This window comes from Lissotriton helveticus, chromosome 4_2 (assembly GCF_964261635.1).
Source record: "Lissotriton helveticus chromosome 4_2, aLisHel1.1, whole genome shotgun sequence".
Classification (NCBI taxonomy): domain Eukaryota; kingdom Metazoa; phylum Chordata; class Amphibia; order Caudata; family Salamandridae; genus Lissotriton; species Lissotriton helveticus.
In genome coordinates, this window is record NC_136064.1 from 137,374,015 (window position 1) to 137,399,344 (window position 25,330).

The 25,330-nt window shown below is 51.5% G+C and overlaps 1 protein-coding gene across 1 annotated transcript in view; it reads right to left on the minus strand.

Moving 5' to 3' along the window:
* Positions 1–420: 420 nt before the first annotated feature.
* Positions 421–25,330, minus strand: part of LOC144752264 (uncharacterized) — a 154,650-nt gene continuing 129,740 nt past the window's right edge. The window contains exons 6-7 of the mRNA XM_078640275.1: positions 23,364–23,765; positions 421–3,616 (exon numbers count right to left, since the gene is read on the minus strand). Coding sequence (XP_078496401.1) covers positions 3,519–3,616; positions 23,364–23,765 — 500 coding nt within the window. The 3' untranslated portion in view covers positions 421–3,518. The remainder of the gene's footprint in view (positions 3,617–23,363; positions 23,766–25,330) is intronic.

Genomic DNA, 25,330 nt, shown 5'->3' on the forward strand with positions numbered 1-25,330 from the left:
TCCTTGGATTGTGAGTGTTTTCGTTTTGTTTTATTTTAGTAATTTAACGAAGAAAGGTACCAAATATATTTGGTATAATGATTGTACAATGCTCTTAAGCAAATTAAATCTTTGCTAAGTCAAAGTAATTCTCTCAAGACATTTGATCCAACGTTGACCTTTTGTGTCACTGTGGATGCTAGTCAGGTAGGCTTGGGGGCTATTTTCACACAGAGGAAAGGTAATTGCGAAAATACAGTAGCTTTCAAAACAAGAGTGTTACGGGAAGCCCAACTACAATACTCTGTCATTGAGAAAGAGCTTCTTGCCTGCTGGTGGGCGATTGAGAAACTTTGTTCGCATGTGTGGGGAAGATGATTTCTTTAACAAACGTATCACAAGCCATTGTTGAACATAACTAAAATAGTCTCAATACACAGGTGAATTTCAAAGGCAGCTTTATACATGAACATGGGGACAGATGGCATAGAAACCAAGTGTCCAATTTGCAGAAGTTTAGCACAATCTTTTATTCTTGAAAACCACAGAAGGTGTTACGGTACATGTCCAGTAAAATCACAAGTACAATAGAATTTCTCGTAAACTATGGACCAGTACATCCCATGTCCATCATCAGTTTACACAAGTTACACAATTATTACATGCAGATCCAATCAGAAGAAGCTAATAGTGCTTGCCACCTGCATGTTACAGAGTGGTGGTGCCTCCCGTGGTCCTCCTGACTGGTCAGCCTGTCCCTTCAGAGGATGCAGAGGAGCCTGTAAACAGGCGCTTCTGAGGCGCTTCCCGGGTCCGTCACGGTCACCATGTGTGATCCGCGGCTCTGAGTGCACTATTCACCCTGAGGCCACGCTGCTGGGACTCTCCAGGCTTTGTACATATGTTTCACAGGTCAAACATAGCGATTCGGTAAGTACTGCTGCTTCTGAGGTGCAAGCCCTGGGTCATAGTCATCGACTCACGGGGCAGCGGAGGCGCTAGTCAGGAGCGCTTGGCTTCAGGGAGCTGTACATCCTCAGGGTTCACACTCACCACCAACATTCAGAAGCCACTATCAGGTGCTCTCACATTACTGAGAGAAATTCCAATACCTCGTGCCTTGACACCATTTATTTCCTAGAGTGTGTGTTAGACGCTACATGCTATGCTAAGGGTTTAAAGCGCTATGTAACTGCAGACCACCTGTCTCGCATTAACCTACAATACTCACCCTCAGAGACTGCTCACCACACAATGCTTGTGAAAAAGCTGCACAAAAGTGGCATTAGTAAAGCAGATCTACGCATACACTGTTTACACCTAGGTGTAGGCGCACATTAGAGAAGCTGTCTTTGTAAATAATACATATACACAAGCATTAATAATATATCAGGCAGGTTCAAAAGCAGCTACATTAAAAGCCAGGCGGATTGCAGGTTCTAAAAGTACTTTTCCCTGAGTACTACTTGCCTGCTAACATTCTGGCAGGTAAGTAATCTTCTCACCAAACTCAACACCTGCACCAATGGATGAGCCTACTGACCCCACAACCAAACCCCACACTGCCACCAGTAACAATCCGTGTCAACTCGCCCCACAACCAAACCCACACTGCCACCAGTAACAATCTGTGTCTTTTCACCCCACAACTACACCAACACTCCTACTTCACCCCAGAGCCAAACCCAGTGCCACCATCGGTAACAACTGATGTTTCCTGCTCACCCGGGCCGCATACCCGAAACTAAAACGACAGGTAAAGTTCAAAAGAACCAGCACTGATGCTTGGAACCTGTAAAGAAGCGACAGGTGAAGTTCATAAGAACCAGTACTGATGCTTGGAACAGGTAAAGAAGTGACAGGTAAAGTTCAAAAGAACCAGCACTAATGCTCGAAACAGGTAAAGAAGCGACAGGTAAAGTTCAAAAGAACCAGCACTGATGCTTGGAACAGGTAAAGAAGCGACAGGTAAAGTTCAAAAGAACCAGCACTGATGCTTGGAACAGGTAAAGAAGCGACAGGTAAAGTTCAAAAGAACCAGCACTGATGCTTGGAACAGGTAAATAAGCGACAGGTGAAGTTCAAAAGAACCAGCACTGATGCTTGGAACAGGTAAAGAAGCGACAGGTGAAGTTCACAAGACCCAGTACTGATGCTCGAAACAGGTAAAGAAATGACAGGTGAAGTTCACAAGAACCAGTACTGATGCTCGGAACAGGTAAAGACGCGACAGGTGAAGTTCACCCGAACCAGTACTGATGCTCAGAACAAGTAAAGAAACAACAGGTGAAGTTCAAAAGAATGTAAATGTATTGTATTTATATAGCGCACTTCTACCCGGAGGCCTCGTAGTCACAAGAACTAGTACTGATGCTCCGAACAGGTAAAGAAGCGACAGGTGAAGTTCACAAAACCAGTACTGATGCTCGGAACAGGTAAAGAAACAACAGGTGAAGTTCAAAAGAACCAGTACTGATGCTCGGAACAGGTAAAGAAGCGACAGGTGAAGTTCACAAGAACAAGTACTGATGCTCGGAACAGGTAAAGAAGCGACAGGTGAAGTTCACAAAATCAGTACTGATGCTCGGAACAGGTAAGGAAGCGACAGGTGAAGTTCACAAGACCCAGTACTGATGCTCGGAACAGGTAAAGAAGCGACAGGTGAAGTTCACAAGACCCAGTACAGATGCTCAGAACAGGTAAAGAAACAACAGGGGAAGTTCAAAAGAACCAGTACTGATGCTCCGAACAGGTAAAGAAGCGACAGGTGAAGTTCACAAAACCAGTACTGATGCTCGGAACAGGTAAGGAAGCGACAGGTGAACTTCACAAGACCCAGTACTGATGCTCGGAACAGGTAAAGAAGCGACAGGTGAAGTTCATAAGACCCAGTACTGATGCTCGGAACAGGTAAAGAAGCGACAGGTGAAGTTCACAAGACCCAGTATAGATGCTCAGAACAGGTAAAGAAACAACAGGTGAAGTTCACAAGACCCAGTACAGATGCTCAGAACAGGTAAAGAAACAACAGGTGAAGTTCAAAAGAACCAGTACTGATGCTCGGAACAGGTAAGGAAGCGACAGGTGAAGTTCACAAGACCCAGTACAGATGCTCGGAACAGGTAAGGAAGCGAGACAGGTGAAGTTCAAGGGAACCAGTACTGATGTTCGCTGCTGCTCAAGCCTCGCTTCTGTTGCATGCGAATAGAGATACATGGATGACATTATCGTGAACACGCCTGTGAACACACAAAGATGCCCCACTTTTTTCATGCTGTAAGGTAGAGCCATATACAGGTTCTAGAAGCTTCCGGGAAGACTGCTCCATGCTAAAGTCTTCCCACGTGAACAAGAAACCCACCCACATCATTGATATTAAAGCTTTATACACGGTGATGATGTCATTCCTTCCAGGCACCCTCTCAGGCCCCTCTCCCAGACTCCCCAGTGCACCCCTAAACAGACCTGTTCCACTAACACTCAGAAGTATCCCTTCCTAGTGACAAGTCATTGGGTGGGAGCCCCCTTTGCTGGACAGGCTACACTTGATCAAGTCCCTTAGGGGTGTTATGACGTTTCTCTTTGGGGTCTCCATCGGTCACCTTTGACCCAGGGTCTGGCAGGGCTGGTACAGAATCTGGGGAGAGAGAAAGGAACAGATTAGCTAATCACCACAGGAACCTGTCATCAGAAGGACACACCAACATCCATACAACTCAACCCAAATGAGAACAATATTCAAATTGCCACAAAATGAGAATAAATATGATTCTAGGACACGCACATGTGGGAAACATCCTTTACAACGCAACGTTTACCACGCAGTGCCTTTACGACGCAACTTTTACAACGCAAACCATTACAACGCATTGCGCTGGGGGGCGCTCTAGGATAGGGAATAGGTTTAATGTACTGTCCAACACCTTCCCTACTATCCATGGGGACTGGAGTTGGAATAGTAAATTAAGCTATTCAATATCCAGCGCCCCAAAGCACTATGCGTTGTAATGGTATGCGTTGTAAAAACCGCGTTGTAAAAGCATGCGATGTAAAAGCATGCGTTGTAATGTCATACATCCTGCACATGTGCCTAGAGGGGGTGCTTGTTCCCTGGTATGACAGTGGCAGTCCATTCACATCAAGTCTCTGCTGGTTTCGATCAGTAATGCCAAAGCTGTCAGCCTGTCTCTGCCAGGCCCCTCCCACAACCAGGCAGTGCATGGATTGCGAAGGATCTAAGGCAAAGCCAGGGAGAGAGTAACTGAGAACTGTCAATCAATCAAGGATTATAAAGCGCTGCAAATGACCCATGCGGGTCTCAAGGTGATGAGGTTTGATCTGCCTGGTAGTTATAGGATCATTCGAACAGCCAGGTCTTGAGTCTCTTCCTGAATTGCCGGAGCGATGAGGCTGTCCTTAGATGCAGCAGAAGGTTGTTCCAAGCTTTGGCCATCAAGTGTGAGAAGAAGCATCCTCTGCTGTTGGCTCAGTAGATCTGTGGGGTGTCTGCGAGGAAGACAGAGGTGGATCTCAGGTGTTTGGTTGATTGGTGGAAATCTGTGCATCTGTTCATGAACGCTGATTCTTCATTGTACAGAGCTTTGCATGCATGGGTCAGCATCTGGAACTGGGATCTCTACTGGAACGGGAGCCAGTGTATCTTCTTGAGGAGCAGTGTGATGTGGGTCAGTTTGGGGAGGTCAAGGATGAGTCTTGCAGTTGAGTTTTGTATTGCCTGTAGTCTCTTCGGGAGGTGTGTGGTGATTCCTATGCCCTCGCTAAGGGAGCTTTTGTAAGCTCCCTTAGTGGTTGAGTACGGGTGGTGAAGTACTTGATAAAGCAACTGCAGTAATTGACCATCCCCAAGATACTGCAGATTTCTGAGACTCTTGATGGATCTGGGGCCAACCTCACGTCTCAAACATTCTCCGGGTCTGGTGCTACCCCCTCTGCAGAAAAGTGGTAGCTGGTAAATCAAATATGGTTCTTCTGAAATTCACCTTCTCTTTCTAGTGGGCCATTCCATTATCTTATGGTCTTTTAAGAACTTCATTCAGGTGGGCCTTGTGTTCTTCAACAGACTTTTCATTCACGTTAGGATAGCATCACTGACATTAATGACATACAATAGAGACCAGGGAGACAAGCTAGAACTTCAATACCACATTCTGGAAAACATCAGCGGTGTTGGATATCCTAAAATTCAGTTTCTTTTACCGCTGGAGGCCCATGAGCATCAAAAACATCATGATGTATCCCGATGTAAGGTGCAAAAGAATCCGGCGGGGGCCAGACCAAAGGTCCACTTTAGAAAACCACCCTGCTCCGCTCAGTTCAATAATGATATTGTTGTCTGTCAGGGTGAGGTTTCGCTCCCTCATGATGGTTACATTTGGTAGCCTAATGTCCACACATATCCTCACTTCTCCAAGCTACTTGGGCTTCTTGGTAACAGCTATGGGGGACACCCAGGGCATGGGCCCTTATAATCTATGAATGATGTCTGCCTTTTCTAACTTTCTCTAATCTGCCTCTTCTTTGGGCCTCTGATGAGAGGCTACATGATGGCATCGCAGGGAAATGGTTGAATGTCTATGTGCAGAGCCACGGTTCAATTCTTCAAGCACCCCATATCTTCAAATAGGTCTCAGAACTCCACCAGGAAATCATCCAGTTGGCTAGTATGCACTCGTAGCGCAAAGTGCATGAGCAGAATTTCTACCATTACGCAGCTCAGAAGCATTCCTGTGCCTTTTGGGGTAATGTACACAATGGCACCTGTTGTCTGATCATTGTAGAAGGTGTGGGTTGTGAATATTTGTTTCAGGGACAGTGAGGACGTTTGCCCATACACATAGACTTAGATTTTTGCTGGGCTGAGTGTCTGTCTCGGGTTTAGAGTAGGCTCTTGTAGGTCTCCATCACTATGATGTTAATTGAGTCCCCTGTGCCATTAACTGCCACCAGCTGAGTTGTACCCACTGTGATTCTGCATTTTGGTGGGGATCGAGCCACGGTGTGCATAAGTCCCACTGCAAGCATTGTATGAACAACTTCACTTGGGCATCATCGTCCAGGTCTAGCTGGTCATCGGCTCTGCATCTCCAGGAGAGGAAGGGATGGTGTTCACTGTCTTTAATTGGGTGGTCTCGGAGCCCCGGAAGGAATGGCATACTTTTGTAAAATGCTTCAATTTCTTGCAGGCTGTCACGTCTTGTTGCGTGCCAGACATTTTGCCAGGCGATGAGGGGGACCACCCAAGTGTGAACTGGGGCTTCTCTGTGGAATGAAGGAAAATGTGCTGTATTATGATGAATGCGCTGCCTCCAGGGGAGCCGCACACTTGTTTCACTGGCCAGGCAGCAACCCGTTGGCACTTTTAAAGGGGAATGGAGATCCCCCTGCAGGCGGGTGCAGTCAGGGTTTGCACTCGACTGCAAGGGGATGTCTGGGGTGTCCATATGACTCCCTTTCCTCCCTCCAGAGGGCTGGTCTCAGGTGGCACATTATCAGTGTGCCTTCTGAGAGCTAATGTGTCGTGTGTGCCCACATCTCTAATACAGCGCGGGTGCAGAGGCAAAGAGATTCCCTCATTTGCATTGGGCCATGCCCCATGCAAATGAGGGAACGCCCCTGAAAAAAGCGCTGGCGCTTTAGGTGAGCCAGCACTATTGGTTATAGAGAAGGGGTCTTACAAGCATCTTCGGCCCCTTCTGTAATACCAAAGTGCCCCGGGGGTGTGCAATGCGGGAACAAATGCCCATTGCACCCATGGGGCCCTTTGTGTAATAGAGCCGCAGGTGGTTCAGATAGGGCGCAGAGGCAGCCAGAACTGTGATGATGAGGCTGGAGTCTGGGCTATGTGGGAGGGGACTGACCACTATTTCCTCCTTGACATGGACTGGTTGCTGTGGCCCCCGGAGTGGTGAGTATGGATTATCCTGTGGGCGAAGAACCATGTTTGCACCACTTTCTACCGCATGGTTAGAGCACTGTGGCAACAGGCAGAACATAGCACGACTGGGACCTAGGTGACTGGCGCCCTCTGGTGGGGGTATGGGGTCCTCCTGCTGTCCTGCAGGGAGAATGGGCACTGTATAGGCCCAGGACCCAGTGGCACAGCGCAGTGAGCAGAACAACCAGCAGGGGGCAGATGCGCCCTCCAGTTGGTTGTAGGGCTCTGTGCCGGCCTGAGCTGTGAGGCACAGCGCTCCCGTTTGTTTCAAATAATACCGGGTCACTGATGATACTGAGCTACTAATAATAGTGGGTCACTGAAGACACTGAGCTACAAATAAAACTGTCACTGAAAATACTGAGCTACTAATAATTCTGGGTCTCTGATGATAGTGTGCTACAAATAAAACTGTGTCACTGATGATACTGAGCTACAAATAATACAGGGTCATTTATGTTACTGAGCTACTAATAATACAAAGTCACTCACATTAATGGGTTACTGATAATACTGGGTCTCTGATGTTACTAAATGACTAATAATGCAACAACTGCTGTGATTGTAGGGTCCCAAATGTGTGTAGAATCCTTAAAATCGTCTGGTGCCGAAGTCGGGACTGTTGCTTTATGTAAAATCTTTCTCATTGGTCACTCAGACCTTTGAGTTGGCTGGTTCTCTTTTGCGTTGCCCTCTGATTGTCGGAAGGTTTTAAGACAATGCTCAACCTCTTCCCAGTGTCCCGGTGCACACAGGGGGCATCAGCACCCTGCCCTATTCCTTGCCTTTCTTTAAGGTGTCACACACGTGCCCCTCACGCGTGCTCTCTCAGCTGGAGGCCTGGAGCGGACCACAGTGGGGGTGGTTGGTAGATGCTGATGGTGCAGTTGTCTGTGAGCTGGTCCTGCCTCATCCCTCCTCCACAAAATGGGCCATGAGATGAACAAGGAACAAACAAGCACCTCAAGGTGGAGTGAAGAAGAGGGGCCATTTCTCCCTTTCCAAGATGGGTATTGCTGCTACTCTATATCCATCTCAAAGGGGCAACAGAGGTGGGGTTCAATCAATCAATCAGAGGTTTGTAAAGCGCGCTACTCATCCGTGAGGGTCTCAAGGTGCTGGGGGGGAGGGGTGCGGCTCCGGATCAGTCTTAGAGCCAGGTCTTGAGGCTCTTCTTGAAGGTGTGCAGGGATTGCGAGCGTCTGATGTTGACTGGGAGCTCGTTCCAGGTCTTTTCTGTGACTTAGGAGAAGGCTCTTCCTCCTGCTCTGGTTCTGCGGATGCGTGGGGTCTCTGCCAGGGCGAGGTTGGCGTAGCGGAGGTTCCTTTTGGATAAGTGGAAGGAGACTCTCTCGTTGAGGTATTTGGGTCCGATGTTGTGGAGGGTTTTGTAGGTGTGGGTGAGTAGCTTGAAGGTTACTCTCTTCTTGACGGGTAGCCAGTGGAGGTCTCGTAGGTGCTGGGTCATGTGCTCATGTCGTGGGGTGCCGAAGACAAGTCTGGCTGCAGTGTTTTGGATGGTTTAGAGCTTAAGTAGCAGGGTTTTGTTGATTCTGGCATAGAGAATGTTACCATAGTCCAGCCTGCTGGTTATGAGTGCGTAGGTAACTGTCTTTCTACATTCGGGGGGATCCACTTGAAGGTCTTGCGCAGAATGCGGAGGGAGTTGAAGCAGGTGGAGGCGACGTTGTTGATCTGGCGGGTCATGGTGAGGGAGGAGTCTAGAATGATGCAGAGGTGTGGTCTGTCGGGGTAGGTTGGTTTCGTGAGGCAGAAGGCCAACAGAAGCTGTCCCACGCAGTGAGGGAGGGTTCCAAGGATGAGGACCTCGGTCTTCTCTGAGTTCAGTTTTAGGCAGCTGTGGCTCATCCAGGCTGCGACATCTTTCATTCCTTCTTGGAAGCTGAGTCTGGTATCTTTGTGTTTCTTCATGAGAGAGGACGAGCTGCGTGTCATCGGCGTAATCTACTATGCTGAGCCCATGCTGTCTTGGTGGCTCCTATGAGCTGGTGGTATTCATTCATGGGGTTCTTGTAGTTGTTCTGGTATTTGGTTGTTGTCCTGTTCCACTAGAGTTTCTCAAGGCATCTGCAGGAGGTTGGTGGTGAACCAGGCGGCTTTCAGGGGGCATTGTTTGACGAGGTGGCGGAGGGGTGGGTACTTGTCAGTCCAGCTGGAGATCCAGCAGTGTAGTCCTTTGGCTGCGGAGTTGGTGTCTGTCTTGGCGGAGAGGGGTCATGGAGAAGGGTGATGCTGAGGTGTTCCTCTGTGACCTTGCTACAGTTCCTTCATGGTGGGTGCGGGGCAGGTTTGGGTGCTGAGGTGGTGTTGAAGGTGAAGTGTACGCAGTGGTGGTCTGTCCACAGGGGCTGCATGGTGTGGCTGAAGTGGATGTTTGTCTCTCCTGCGCAGATGGGTTCAAGGGTGTGTCTGGCTCTGTGGGTGGGGGTGGTGATGAGCTGCTTCAGTCCAAGGTTGGAGAGGTTGTCAAGGAGGGTGGTAGAGTCTGGGTCACTGCGGTTGTCGAGGTGGAAGTTCAAGGTTCTGATGAGAATGTAGTCCATGGAGGCAAAGGTGTGGGTTGCGACGAGGTCGGCAATGGTGGTGGCAGAGGAGGCGTGAGGCCCAGGGGGTCTGTAGATGAGGGTCATGCACAGCGTGGTTCTGGGGCTGGTTTGGATGTGGAAGTGGAGGTGCTCTGTGTTGGAGATGGGGTAGTTCGTGCTGGAGTTGGCCCGTCGGAGGGAGCTCTTGTGTGCAATGCAGAGTCCTCCTCCTGGGTGGGGTGGTGGTCCTTTCTTTGGATCTTGTATCCATCGGGGATGGCAGTGGCGATGTCGGGGTGGAGGTGGTGTTGGTCCATGTTTCCGTGAAGAAGGCGAGAGGTTGTCGAGCAGGTCCTGGGTCTCCGTGGCGTGTCCGTGGAGGGAGCGCACATTGAAGATTATGCAAGTCTGGGCTTCGTTGGTGCGGGCATCAGTCATGGGTTCAGCGGTCGTGGGGTGGCTGTTGATGTTGAAGGATTGTTGTCAGTGTTGGCAGAAGAACTGGCCATGGGTGGTGTTTGGCATCGATCTCTCGCAGTTGTTGTTTCTCCCGGGGTTGAGTGCGAGGAGGTCGGCAGAGTTGTAGCGGTGGGGGGTCTTAGATCCAGGGTTCCTGGTGCTGGCCGCGGTCAGATCATGGATGGGTACGACCCATGTGACTTGAGGATACTGACATCATGAAATGGTGACCTCATGTTGGGCTTTACCTCTTCCTCCTAATCCTTTACTAGCAAAGTACCCAAGTTGGCATTGACCACCCCTTCTCTCGCGTCCCTGCTTAGACCAATTAAAGATCTTCTGGTCCTTGTGCTCTGTGCCATCTTTGATTGCAAGAGATAGATCAGAAGCACCGCAAGCAGATGGACCTTGAGGACCCTGACCTGGTCTCTCCTATTAAAGCTGGTGATGTTAACTGGTGGCGATAATCGTCCTGCTGATAAGGTTTTACAAGTTATTTTGTAAACATGTCCTTTAGATCCCTACTGGTCCTCAGGCAAGTAAAGGTCTGACTAACTCATTGGCATGAGTGGAGTGAACAGATAGGCGGTGACCCACGCATTGCGCAACCTACCTGGTGATCATGCACTCAGTCAATCCGCTCCTGCTAGAGACTGCCAGGAACACATGTACATGACCAGGGGGTGCTGGTACCCTTTTGCTCATATGATGCACACACACCACAATCCTCACTCTTACGTTTGAAGGTGTTATTAAAATATTAGAGGCCTGTTTTTGTGCAAAACATATGTAAAAGCATAATTGTCCCTGGGCTGCTCTACAACATCTGCAGTCCATGCACACTGGGACCACATAGTGAGCCGTTCTGCAGATTCTGCAGCAGGTCTACATCCACGCTGAGACCTCCCATGTTGGGAGTTTGTTTATGAAAAACAAAAAATGAATGTCTAGTGGGCCAAGGAACATGGCACCTGCTTGGAATTCTTTTTTGCAGAAATTGCTCCTACTATGGTGGTAGGAGCACTTTTTTCCAGACAGTGACTGCTGCTGTTGCACCAACTTTAACAAGGGTGATCTGTCATGGGATGCCATGGGGGGTTTAGAGTAAGGCTCCCTTCTCCCCCTCCCCGAATGTGCAGAGCCAAGTGCCTCCGGGGTCTAAATGTCCCACTGAATACATAAGACTGAAGAGAAGGTTTATGCTGCTGTGTCCTGCTGAGAATTAGGCAGACTGCTTTGCTTTCTGAGATCCTGTATGCCTGTGCTGCTGTGAGGTAATTAGTTCTGCGTGACACTGAAGATGATTCCCAGCAGCACCTGAACACCTGAGCAGTTTGCTGAAGATTGATTCTGCCGTCCCACGCTGCAGTCACGGGTCCACTTTGAGGGGGCCATTCAAAAAGTAATTCACAAAGCTCATAGTAGTATGGTCATCTGTCCTTCTGCAATACCACACGTGTCATAATAATGATGCTTATTCATACTGTACTCCCGGTGGAAGAATTTTTGGGGGGGGCTTCTAGATCTTCTCCATGAACTATCTACTACTCTTAGTCCTGCAGAAGGTTCTGCACAGTCATACAAGAGGAGACCGAAACGTCAATGCATATTCCACTACTTGTGTTTAGATCAATCAATCCTGGGACATTCCCTACACTGCATGGATGCGCACTCCAGGAATACTCCCTATGTGAAGAGTGATTACGCCCTTCCATCTCAGTGAATCGATGTATGGAAGATGTACACCTAACATGTGCTTCTTGTTCCACGTAGAACCCCTTGCTATCTCTTGAATTAATACAGACCATTTGATCATAATCACATTGCTGGAATACATGTTTCTTCATTTATTGTTCTCTTCTCTGCTTTAATCCACAATATCGGACATTGTATTGATGCCTGTGAATTCTGTTCAGGGCATTACAGATCTCTTAATGCACACATATTTAAGTACAGTATTTTATTAGGTATTTGCTGTGGCTCTTCATGGCCATTTGCTTTAGTTTATACTGAAGCTTACAAGGTATTATTGGTTTGCTGGCCTCTTTTCCTACCACAGACTTTTGTGGTACTACTGTCACACAATAGCGCCTCTACAAGCTTGGAATCAACTAGGAGCTCTAAGTCTTTGTAACATACTCAGTTACAGTAACGGCTCGCACTCATATGCAGTGCGATGAAACATTGTCAGAGTGCGGGTGAGTGCTACTATCAATGTTACAAAACTCAAATTCATAGGGATTGTGAAAAATGCAAGCATCAAACAAAGACCAAGTCTAGCAAATGAGCCACTCCCCTTCAGCAGAAGAGAGGTGGGGGTGTGGTATGGAGCCCTGCCCCTTCATCAGGAGAGTGGTAAGTGTGTGGTATGGAGCCCCACCCTCTCATCAGGAGAGAGGTGAGTGTGTGGTATGCAGTCCTGCCCATCCAGCAGGAGAGTGGCAAGCGTGTGGTATGGAGTCCTGCTCATTTAGCAGGAACGGTAAGGGTGTGGTATAGAGCCCTGCCCATCCAGCAGGAGAGCGGTAAGTGTGTGATATGAATCCCCAACTTTTCAGCAATAGAGTGGTGAGGGTGTGGTATGGAGACCTGCTCATCTAGCAGGAGACGGTTGAGTGTGTGGTATGGAGCCTCACCCATCCAAAAAAGAGAGCGGTAAGGGGGTGTTATGGAGCCCCACCCATCCAGCAGGAGAGGGGTGAAGGTGAGGTATGGAGCCCCGCCCCCTCATTAGGAGAGTGGCGAGGGTGTGGTATGGAGCCCCGCCCATTCAGCAGGAGAATGGGGAGGGTGGTGTATGGAGCCCCGCCCCCTCATTAGGAGAGTGGTAAGAGTGTGGTATGGAGCCCCGCCCATTCAGCAGGAGAGTACCTTATATTAAACCTCTCAATGTATTTTGATGCTGATTTGAACTGACTAGCTCACTCCTTGTTTTCTGTAATGATCCCTAATCTTGAATAAACCTTTATGGTTTGGACTTTGAATCTTGTCTTGTGTAGGTTTTCTTTCTCTGCCTGGGCCCTCGTCCTTTGGGACTCTCCCAGCCTTGGTCCTGGATCATTCATTGGTGCAAAGTGCCACACACGCAGTCCTTGTCACTGCAGCATGGGACCATTTCCAAGTGTAGACCCCCCTGGATAGCCTGTAATGTGCGTGGACTCACTCACTGGGAAGACTCAGCCTTCACTCTTGCCCCAGTAGCTCACTCACTTTTACACACTGTGATCTCTGTTCATCAGCACACAAACTCCTAGGGTATCTTATTTAGATCTCACTCCTCTCTCCGGGCACCTTACCCAGGAGTAATCCTCAGTTACCGGCAGGAAGACTTTGAGGCTTCCTTGTAAGACTGGGTGTGACAGCCTCCACCTCAGGCTCGCAGCCCTACATGTCTCCTCTCCTAGAACCGCCTGCTCTAGTAGCGAAGAGGTCCATTGCATATCTAGGGTTGCTGTCTTCACACGCATCCCACCCTGAGGATAAGGCTCAGCTGTCTTCCCTTCTGTGGTGCTTAAAGACATAGGAGTATGTCTACTAGACCTAGGAGTATGTCTACTAGACCTAGGAGTATGTGTACCAGACATAGGGGTACTTTTTTTGTTTAACTTTGTTTTATTGATTTTTGGCATTGAAGCAAATGCATTACAATTCTCCTATGCTTATACTCCCATGTAGGTACGTTGAAGATTAACACCGGGCTCCGACCCGTCCCCCTTAGATCGATGCAGGGGTACTTTTATGAGACATTGGGGTATGTGTCATAGACATTGGGGTACTTCTAATCGACATTGGGCTATGTGTCATAGACATAGGTGTACTTCTAATAGACATTGGGGTATGTGTAATAGACATAGGTGTACTTCTAATAGACATTGGGGTATGTGTAATAGACATAGGGGTACTTTTAATAGACATTGGGGTATGTGTCATAGACATAGGGGTACTTTTGATAGACATTGGGGCATGTGAACTACACATAGGGGTATGTGTACTAGACCTAGGGGTATGTGTACTAGACCTAGGGGTATGTATACTAGGCATAGGGGTACGTTTAATAAACATAGGAGTATGTGTAATAGGCATAGGGGTATGTTTAATAGGCATAGGGGTATGTTTAATAGACATTGGGGTATGTTTTTTAGACATGGGGTACTTTTAATAGACATTGAGGTATGTGTCATAGACATAGGGGTACTGGACATATGGGTATGTTTACTAGACATAGGGGTATGTTTACTAGACATAGAGTTATATTTACTAGACATATGGTTATGTTTACTAGACATATGGGTATGTGTACCAGACATATGAGTATGTTTACTAGACATAGGGGTATGCTTACTAGATATATGGGTATGTGCACTAGAGATAGGGGTTGTTTATTAGACATACATGTATGTGTACTAGACATAGGGGGTATGTTTACTAGACACAGTGGTATGTTTACTAGACAAAGGAGTTGTTTACTAGACTTAGGGTTTTGTGTAAAATACATGGGGTATGTTTACTAGACGCAGGTGTAAGTCTACTAGACACAGGGTTATGTTTACTAGACATAGGCGTACGTTTTGTAGACATAGTGGTAAGTTGACTAGATATATGGGGTATGTGTAGGAAAACATAGGGGTTTATTTACTAGGCATAGGGGGATGTTTTCTAGAAATAGGGGTATGTGTGCTAGACCTAGGGGTAGGTTTCCTAGACATAGGGCTATGTTTAATAGACATAGGTTTCTGTGTACTAGACGTATGTGTATTAGAAATAGGGGTTGTTTACTAGACATAGGGGTTGTTTACTAGACATAGGGGTAATTGCACCAGCCATGGGGTATGTTTACTAGACACAGGGGTATGTTTACAAGACATAGGGTTATGTTTATTAGACATGGGGCTATGTTTACTGGACATATGGATATGCTTATTAGACATACAGGTATGTGTACTAGACATAGGGGTATGTTTACTAGACCCAGGGATATGTTTACTAGATATAGGGGTCTGTGTACAAGACATAGGGGTATATTTATTAGAGATAGGGGTATGTTTATTAGACATAAGGGTATGTTTACTGGACATATGGTATGTGTTCTAGACATAGGGGTTGTTTATTATACATGGGGGTATGTTTAATAGACATAGGGGTATCTTTACTAGACATACAGGTATGTGTACTAGACATAGGGGTATATTTACTAGACACAAGTTTTGTTTACTAGACATAGAGGTATGTTTAGTAGACATATGGGTATGTTTATTAGAGATAGGGGTATGTTTACTAGACATATGGGTATGTGTACTAGAAATAAGGGTATGTGTAATAGACATAGGTGTATATGTACTAGACATATGGGTATGTGAACTAGAGATAGTGGTTGTTTATTAGACATAGGGGTATGTGTACTAGACATAAGGGTATGTGTACTAGACCTAGGTGTATATTTATTAGACATATGGGTATGTGTACTAGACATAAGGGTATGTGTACAAGACATAGGGGTATGTGTACTAGACATAGGGGTATGTTTCTGAGTGCATGTTTGGACCTCACCACTAGCAACTCTTGAGGGGGAGAGTTGGCCCTGTGGTTTCTGGGCTCAGAGGACTCCAGTGATTGTTCATTGACGACCCCAGGCACCCCAAGGGTCCCATTTCATGGAGGGAAGGGTTCTTCAGGTCTGTGGGTGGTGAGATAGTGGACACAGTGGGAACATCTGAGTTTTAAAGCGAATCTGATGCTGGAACCCCTGAGGAGCTGGCACTGGCACCATAGTTTTATAGGGTGTCACCACTTACCTTTCACTGCAGACACCGATGTGATTCTCTATGTAGCTCCTCCAGTACGTAGGCGTTATAATACTGCTTCAGGCAGAATTCCGTCCCAGATTGTCATGGAGAACTGTTTATATTACTTTTATAAGTAGCATATTTTCTCATGTGTTTTTCGTGGACTGAATGACTTGCTGAATGTGGATCTTCTTTGCTGGTCCTACTGCGTAAACCATATTCTGATTGTCAATCCCACCCCTCCCTGGAGTAACCCTGGGCTGCTCTGTCTCCCTAACCTGTCTAACCCGCCCCACCCCCTGGAGTAACCCTGGACCGCTCTGTCTCCCTAACCTGTCTAACCCGCCCCACCCTGGAGTAACCCTGGACCGCTCTGTCTCCCTAACCTGTCTAACCCGCCCCACCCCCTGGAGTAACCCTGGACCGCTCTGTCTCCCTAACCTGTCTAACCCACCCCTCCCTGGAGTAACCCGCGACTGCTCTGTCTCCCTAACCTGTCTAACCCGCCCCACCCCCTGGAGTAACCCTGGACCGCTCTGTCTCCCTAACCTGTCTAACCCGCCCCACCCCCTGGAGTAACCCTGGACCGCTCTGTCTCCCTAACCTGTCTAACCCGCCCCACCCCCTGGAGTAACCCTGGACCGCTCTGTCTCCCTAACCTGTCTAACCCGCCCCACCCCCTGGAGTAACCCTGGACCGCTCCGTCTCCCTAACCTGTCTAACCCGCCCCACCCTGGAGTAACCCTGGACCGCTCTGTCTCCCTAACCTGTCTAACCCGCCCCACCCCCTGGAGTAACCCTGGACCGCTCTGTCTCCCTAACCTGTCTAACCCGCCCCACCCCCTGGAGTAACCCTGGGCTGCACTGTCTCCCTAACCTGTCTAACCTGCCCCTCCCTGGAGTAACCCTGGACCGCTCTGTCTCCCTAACCTGTCTAACCCGCCCCCCCCTGGAGTAACCCTGGACTGCTCTGTCTCCCTAACCTGTCTAACCCGCCCCACCCCCTGGAGTAACCCCGGACCACTCTGTCTCCCTAACCTGTCTAACCCGCCCCCCCCTGGAGTAACCCTGGACCGCACTGTCTCCCTAACCTGTCTAACCCGCCCCCCCCTGGAGTAACCCTGGACCGCTCTGTCTCCCTAACCTGTCTAACCCGCCCCCCCCTGGAGTAACCCTGGACTGCTCTGTCTCCCTAACCTGTCTAACCCGCCCCACCCCCTGGAGTAACCCTGGACCGCTCTGTCTCCCTAACCTGTCTAACCCGCCCCACCCTGGAGTAACCCTGGACCGCTCTGTCTCCCTAACCTGTCTAACCCACCCCTCCCTGGAGTAACCCTGGACCGCTCTGTCTCCCTAACCTGTCTAACCCGCCCCACCCCCTGGAGTAACCCTGGACCGCTCTGTCTCCCTAACCTGTCTAACCCGCCCCACCCCCTGGAGTAACCCTGGACCGCTCTGTCTCCCTAACCTGTCTAACCCGCCCCACCCCCTGGAGTAACCCTGGACCGCTCTGTCTCCCTAACCTGTCTAACCCACCCCTCCCTGGAGTAACCCGCGACTGCTCTGTCTCCCTAACCTGTCTAACCCGCCCCACCCCCTGGAGTAACCCTGGACGGCTCTGTCTCCCTAACCTGTCTAACCCGCCCCACCCCCTGGAGTAACCCTGGACCGCTCTGTCTCCCTAACCTGTCTAACCCGCCCCACCCCCTGGAGTAACCCTGGACCGCTCTGTCTCCCTAACCTGTCTAACCCGCCCCACCCCCTGGAGTAACCCTGGACCGCTCCGTCTCCCTAACCTGTCTAACCCGCCCCACCCTGGAGTAACCCTGGACCGCTCTGTCTCCCTAACCTGTCTAACCCACCCCTCCCTGGAGTAACCCGCGACTGCTCTGTCTCCCTAACCTGTCTAACCCGCCCCACCCCCTGGAGTAACCCTAGACCGCTCTGTCTCCCTAACCTGTCTAACCCGCCCCACCCTGGAGTAACCCTGGACCGCTCTGTCTCCCTAACCTGTCTAACCCACCCCTCCCTGGAGTAACCCTGGACCGCTCTGTCTCCCTAACCTGTCTAACCCGCCCCACCCCCTGGAGTAACCCTGGACCGCTCTGTCTCCCTAACCTGTCTAACCCGCCCCACCCCCTGGAGTGACCCTGGACCGCTCTGTCTCCCTAACCTGTCTAACCCGCCCCACCCCCTGGAGTAACCCTGGACCGCTCTGTCTCCCTAACCTGTCTAACCCACCCCTCCCTGGAGTAACCCGCGACTGCTCTGTCTCCCTAACCTGTCTAACCCGCCCCACCCCCTGGAGTAACCCTGGACCGCTCTGTCTCCCTAACCTGTCTAACCCGCCCCACCCCCTGGAGTAACCCTGGACCGCTCTGTCTCCCTAACCTGTCTAACCCGCCCCACCCCCTGGAGTAACCCTGGACCGCTCTGTCTCCCTAACCTGTCTAACCCGCCCCACCCTGGAGTAACCCTGGACCGCTCTGTCTCCCTAACCTGTCTAACCCACCCCTCCCTGGAGTAACCCGCGACTGCTCTGTCTCCCTAACCTGTCTAACCCGCCCCACCCCCTGGAGTAACCCTGGACCGCTCTGTCTCCCTAACCTGTCTAACCCGCCCCACCCTGGAGTAACCCTGGGCTGCACTGTCTCCCTAACCTGTCTAACCCGCCCCACCCCCTGGAGTAACCCTGGACCGCTCTGTCTCCCTAACCTGTCTAACCCGCCCCACCCTGGAGTAACCCTGGACCGCTCTGTCTCCCTAACCTGTCTAACCCGCCCCACCCCCTGGAGTAACCCTGGACCGCTCTGTCTCCCTAACCTGTCTAACCCACCCCTCCCTGGAGTAACCCTGGACCGCTCTGTCTCCCTAACCTGTCTAACCCACCCCTCCCTGGAGTAACCCTGGACCGCTCTGTCTCCCTAACCTGTCTAACCCACCCCTCCCTGGAGTAACCCGCGACTGCTCTGTCTCCCTAACCTGTCTAACCCGCCCCACCTGGAGTAACCCTGGACCGCTCTGTCTCCCTAACCTGTCTAACCCGCCCCACCCCCTGGAGTAACCCTGGACCGCTCTGTCTCCCTAACCTGTCTAACCCGCCCCACCCCCTGGAGTAACCCTGGACTGCTCTGTCTCCCTAACCTGTCTAACCCGCCCCACCCCCTGGAGTAACCCTGGACCGCTCTGTCTCCCTAACCTGTCTAACCCGCCCCACCCCCTGGAGTAACCCTGGACTGCTCTGTCTCCCTAACCTGTCTAACCCGCCCCACCCCCTGGAGTAACCCTGGACCGCTCTGTCTCCCTAACCTGTCTAACCCGCCCCACCCCCTGGAGTAACCCTGGACCGCTCTGTCTCCCTAACCTGTCTAACCCACCCCTCCCTGGAGTAACCCTGGACCGCTCTGTCTCCCTAACCTGTCTAACCCGCCCCACCCCCTGGAGTAACCCTGGACCGCTCTGTCTCCCTAACCTGTCTAACCCGCCCCACCCCCTGGAGTAACCCTGGACTGCTCTGTCTCCCTAACCTGTCTAACCCGCCCCACCCCCTGGAGTAACCCTGGACCGCTCTGTCTCCCTAACCTGTCTAACCCGCCCCACCCCCTGGAGTAACCCTGGACTGCTCTGTCTCCCTAACCTGTCTAACCCGCCCCACCCCCTGGAGTAACCCTGGACCGCTCTGTCTCCCTAACCTGTCTAACCCGCCCCACCCCCTGGAGTAACCCTGGACTGCTCTGTCTCCCTAACCTGTCTAACCCGCCCCTCCCTGGAGTAACCCTGGACCGCTCTGTCTCCCTAACCTCTCTAACCCGCCCCACCCCCTGGAGTAACCCTGGACCGCTCTGTCTCCCTAACCTGTCTAACCCGCCCCACCCTGGAGTAACCCTGGACCGCTCTGTCTCCCTAACCTGTCTAACCCGCCCCACCCTGGAGTAACCCTGGACCGCTCTGTCTCCCTAACCTGTCTAACCCACCCCTCCCTGGAGTAACCCGCGACTGCTCTGTCTCCCTAACCTGTCTAACCCGCCCCACCTGGAGTAACCCTGGACCGCTCTGTCTCCCTAACCTGTCTAACCCGCCCCACCCCCTGGAGTAACCCTGGACCGCTCTGTCTCCCTAACCTGTCTAACCCGCCCCACCCCCTGGAGTAACCCTGGACTGCTCTGTCTCCCTAACCTGTCTAACCCGCCCCACCCCCTGGAGTAACCCTGGACCGCTCTGTCTCCCTAACCTGTCTAACCCGCCCCACCCCCTGGAGTAACCCTGGAACGCTCTGTCTCCCTAACCTGTCTAACCCGCCCCTCCCTGGAGTAACCCTGGACCGCTCTGTCTCCCTAACCTGTCTAACCCACCCCTCCCTGGAGTAACCCGCGACTGCTCTGTCTCCCTAACCTGTCTAACCCGCCCCACCTGGAGTAACCCTGGACCGCTCTGTCTCCCTAACCTGTCTAACCCGCCCCACCCCCTGGAGTAACCCTGGACCGCTCTGTCTCCCTAACCTGTCTAACCGGCCCCACCCCCTGGAGTAACCCTGGACCGCTCTGTCTCCCTAACCTGTCTAACCCGCCCCACCCCCTGGAGTAACCCTGGACTGCTCTGTCTCCCTAACCTGTCTAACCCGCCCCACCCCCTGGAGTAACCCTGGACCGCTCTGTCTCCCTAACCTGTCTAACCCGCCCCACCCCCTGGAGTAACCCTGGACTGCTCTGTCTCCCTAACCTGTCTAACCCACCCCACCCCCTGGAGTAACCCTGGACCGCTCTGTCTCCCTAACCTGTCTAACCCGCCCCACCCCCTGGAGTAACCCTGGACCGCTCTGTCTCCCTAACCTGTCTAACCCACCCCTCCCTGGAGTAACCCTGGACCGCTCTGTCTCCCTAACCTGTCTAACCCGCCCCACCCCCTGGAGTAACCCTGGACCGCTCTGTCTCCCTAACCTGTCTAACCCGCCCCACCCCCTGGAGTAATCCTGGACTGCTCTGTCTCCCTAACCTGTCTAACCCGCCCCACCCCCTGGAGTAACCCTGGACCGCTCTGTCTCCCTAACCTGTCTAACCCGCCCCACCCCCTGGAGTAACCCTGGACTGCTCTGTCTCCCTAACCTGTCTAACCCGCCCCACCCCCTGGAGTAACCCTGGACCGCTCTGTCTCCCTAACCTGTCTAACCCGCCCCACCCCCTGGAGTAACCCTGGACTGCTCTGTCTCCCTAACCTGTCTAACCCGCCCCTCCCTGGAGTAACCCTGGACCGCTCTGTCTCCCTAACCTGTCTAACCCGCCCCACCCCCTGGAGTAACCCTGGACCGCTCTGTCTCCCTAACCTGTCTAACCCGCCCCTCCCTGGAGTAACCCTGGACCGCTCTGTCTCCCTAACCTGTCTAACCCCCCCCACCCCCTGGAGTAACCCTGGACCGCTCTGTCTCCCTAACCTGTCTAACCCGCCCCACCCCCTGGAGTAACCCTGGACCGCTCTGTCTCCCTAACCTGTCTAACCCGCCCCACCCCCTGGAGTAACCCTGGACTGCTCTGTCTCCCTAACTTGTCTAACCCTCCCCACCCCCTGGAGTAACCCTGGACCGCTCTGTCTCCCTAACCTGTCTAACCCGCCCCTCCCTGGAGTAACCCTGGACCGCTCTGTCTCCCTAACCTGTCTAACCCGCCCCTCCCTGGAGTAACCCTGGACCGCTCTGTCTCCCTAACCTGTCTAACCCTCCCCACCCCCTGGAGTAACCCTGGACCGCTCTGTCTCCCTAACCTGTCTAACCCGCCCCTCCCTGGAGTAACCCTGGACCGCTCTGTCTCCCTAACTTGTCTAACCCGCCCCACCCTGGAGTAACCCTGGACCGCTCTGTCTCCCTAACCTGTCTAACCCGCCCCTCCCTGGAGTAACCCTGGACCGCTCTGTCTCCCTAACCTGTCTAACCCTCCCCACCCCCTGGAGTAACCCTGGACCGCTCTGTCTCCCTAACCTGTCTAACCCGCCCCTCCCTGGAGTAACCCTGGACCGCTCTGTCTCCCTAACCTGTCTAACCCGCCCCACCCCCTGGAGTAACCCTGGACCGCTCCGTCTCCCTAACTTGTCTAACCCACCCCACCCCCTGGAGTAACCCTGGGCTGCACTGTCTCCCTAACCTGTCTAACCCGCCCCACCCCCTGGAGTAATCCTGGACCGCTCTGTCTCCCTAACCTGTCTAACCCGCCCCACCCCCTGGAGTAACCCCGGACCGCTCTGTCTCCCTAACCTGTCTAACCCGCCCCTCCCTGGAGTAACCCTGGACCGCTCCGTCTCCCTAACCTGTCTAACCCACCCCACCCCCTGGAGTAACCCTGGACTGCTCTGTCTCCCTAACCTGTCTAACCCCCCCCACCCCCTGGAGTAACCCTGGACCGCTCTGTCTCCCTAACCTGTCTAACCCGCCCCACCCCCTGGAGTAACCCTGGACCGCTCTGTCTCCCTAACCTGTCTAACCCTCCCCACCCCCTGGAGTAACCCTGGACCGCTCTGTCTCCCTAACCTGTCTAACCCGCCCCTCCCTGGAGTAACCCTGGACCGCTCTGTCTCCCTAACCTGTCTAACCCGCCCCACCCCCTGGAGTAACCCTGGACTGCTCTGTCTCCCTAACCTGTCTAACCCCCCCCACCCCCTGGAGTAACCCTGGACCGCTCTGTCTCCCTAACCTAAGATAGTCAAGTGCTAAAGGGGGTGCAGAACGTATCCAGCTTTGTGGCCCTTGTACAACAGTGGTGACAAACTCCAAGGGGCATATTTATGAGAGAGTCACGCTTGCACCACGCAGCATGGTACATGCGTGACGCAAACCTCGAAGTCACATTGATGGAACCGCGCACAGCCACTGTGCGTGGATTTGAATGTCTTAAAAAATATGGAGTAACGTGATACAGCGTACATCATTGTGTTGTATTACTTTGCCTTAGGGAAGCGTTCCATGGGCGTTACAAGGGGTGTTCCTACGCAATTCCCATGGTTTTTGTAGCATTCCTAGATTTACCAAGCGTGGGAAACCTGAGAATGCACCTAAAATATACGCCTTCCCAGGAGAAGTGTAATGAGGAGAAATGTATTTTTTTTCCTTGTTACTTCCTCTGTCTCTGTGTGCTGCATTCTGGAAAAAGGAAAAGCCTCCACTGGCTGTTTTTGTCCAGGAAGGTGTCCCTTCCTGCACAAAACCATTCCTGCCTACAACACAAGCACCCTTGCACCCTGCATTGGTGCTAGACTGGCAAAATGGCACCAGTGCGAGGGAAAAGGACAGCAATGTGCTGCATTGGATAAATACAGTGCATTCATGCCCTTTCCCTGTGGTGAAGGGCAGCACAGCAAGATGACTTTCTGTGCTGCTCTGCACCACAAAACTTGTAAATATGGCCCAAGTGAAACCCAGTAAACTGTGAATGCCCGTGGACCCCAGGTCTCACAAACCTCTCACATAATCTCAACATAGGCACACAATCTTACTACATGTTCCTTCAATATAATGATTCAGATAGAGCTCCTTATCGGCTACAGTGTAATAAAGAGAGGAGGGAGGAGAGAGGGAGAGACCCTTCACTAGGGGGAATCTCCTGAGACTTCTAGGGTACTTCAAGCCACTACAGTGCATGTAGTGCGGAGGACGTTTACCTGTGTGCGGGCTCTCTTCCTGCTGAGGCGCAGGCTCTCTCCTGGAAAGCTCCTCTCCCGCTTCACATGTCTGCTCCTCCTGTGCTGGGTCAGTGGGGGGTTCATCCCAGGGAGGCTCCTCCTGTGCTGGGTCAGTGGGGGGTTCATCCCAGGGAGGCTCCTCCTGTGCTGGGTCAGTGGGGGGTTTATCCCAGGGACGCTTGTCCTCTTTGGTTTGGCCAGAGTGCAGGGGGTCCTCTGGCACTGGCAGCAGCTTCTCTTCTCCTCCAGGTGAGCTCTTCAGATAGACAAAGCTCCAGTCACTCAGGTTGACAGGAGCCCCTCCAAGTCCTTCCGTTGCAGCCAGACGAGAAACTGATGCTGAAGAGCCAGAGAGGGACAGAAAGGAGAGCAGCCAGGCCACTGTGGAGAGAAAGGAAGAAACGGCATCATTAGAGGGATGAGAAGGAGGAGGCGGAGCGTGGAGATGAGTGGGACACCTACCTTTCCTTCAATCATACAGTAGTACATGCAAATCAAGACAAAGAGGAAATGTACCAAAATATGGCACAACACAGCGGCATAAAACGGAGGGAGCAGAACAGCGCCATATTTACTAAGATATGGCTCGGTTTTTGTGGCTCCCGCACTGGTGCACTTTAGTCTGCCATGCACCATCGCGCACCATTGTGCAAGGGTTTGTGAATACTTTTAAGATTAGGTTTTGTCCTGGAAGGGGACCTTTCTAAAACACAAACAATTCAAGTTTTTTCCACTGTATGTCACTCGACTCTACACCACTCAACTCTAAGTCGCTACTCTCTGCACTGTTCCACTCTATGGCACTCCACTCTACGACTCTCCACTCTACGCCCCACCACTGTTACACACTGTACGACTTGCCACTCCATGACATGACACTCCACTCTACTGTACAACAAATCACTTCTCTCCATGCCATTTAATTGAACCCCACTTCACTCTACACTTCTCTATTCCATGCCACTCCACTCTACTCTACTCTACGCCATTCAACTGTATGCCACTCAACTCTATGCCTCTCCACTCTACGCCCCACCACTTTAACACACTGTACGACACGGTACGACTTGCCACTCTACACCACTCCACTCTAAGTCACTACACTCTACCCTTTTGCACTCTATAGCCCTCCACTCTACGACTCTCCACTCTACGCCGCACCACGGTAACACACCGTATGACTTGCCGCTCTAGGGCATGGCACTCCACTCTACTGTACAACACATCACTCCACTCCATGCCATTTTACTACGCCGCACTTTACTCTACACTTCTTCACTCCACGACACTGTTCCCCATTCAACTCTATGTGTCTTGAATCATCTCTACTCTACCCTATGCCACCCTACTCTATGCCACTCCACTCTCCACTTGTTCACTCCACGCCACTCCACTCTATGCCACTCTGCTTTATTCCACACTACTCTACTTCAGTATACACTATTCCACTCCACGTGACTCGACTACTCTCAACTTGACCACGTGCCACTCCTCTATGCCACTCAGCTCTCTGCCCCTCCTCTCTACACCACACAGCTCTCCGCCCCTCCTCTCTACATCACACAGCTCTCCGCCCCTCCACTCTATGCCACTCATCTCTCCGTCCCTCCTCTCCATGCCACTCATCTCTCCGCCCCTCCTCACTACACCACTCCTCACTACACCACTCAGCACTACACGTCCACTCTATACTACTCTATTCTATGCTGTTCCACTTTACGCCAATTGACACCACTGTACGCCACTTCACAGTACAACACTCCACTCTACACCACTCCACTCTATGCAAATACACTCAACACCATGACACTGTACGACACAATACTCTACAATACAACACTCCATAACATGACACTGTACACCACTGCACTATACGCCACACCACTCTATGCCACTCCCCTCTATGACACTCTGCTCCACTCTATAACTCTTCACTCTACCAAACT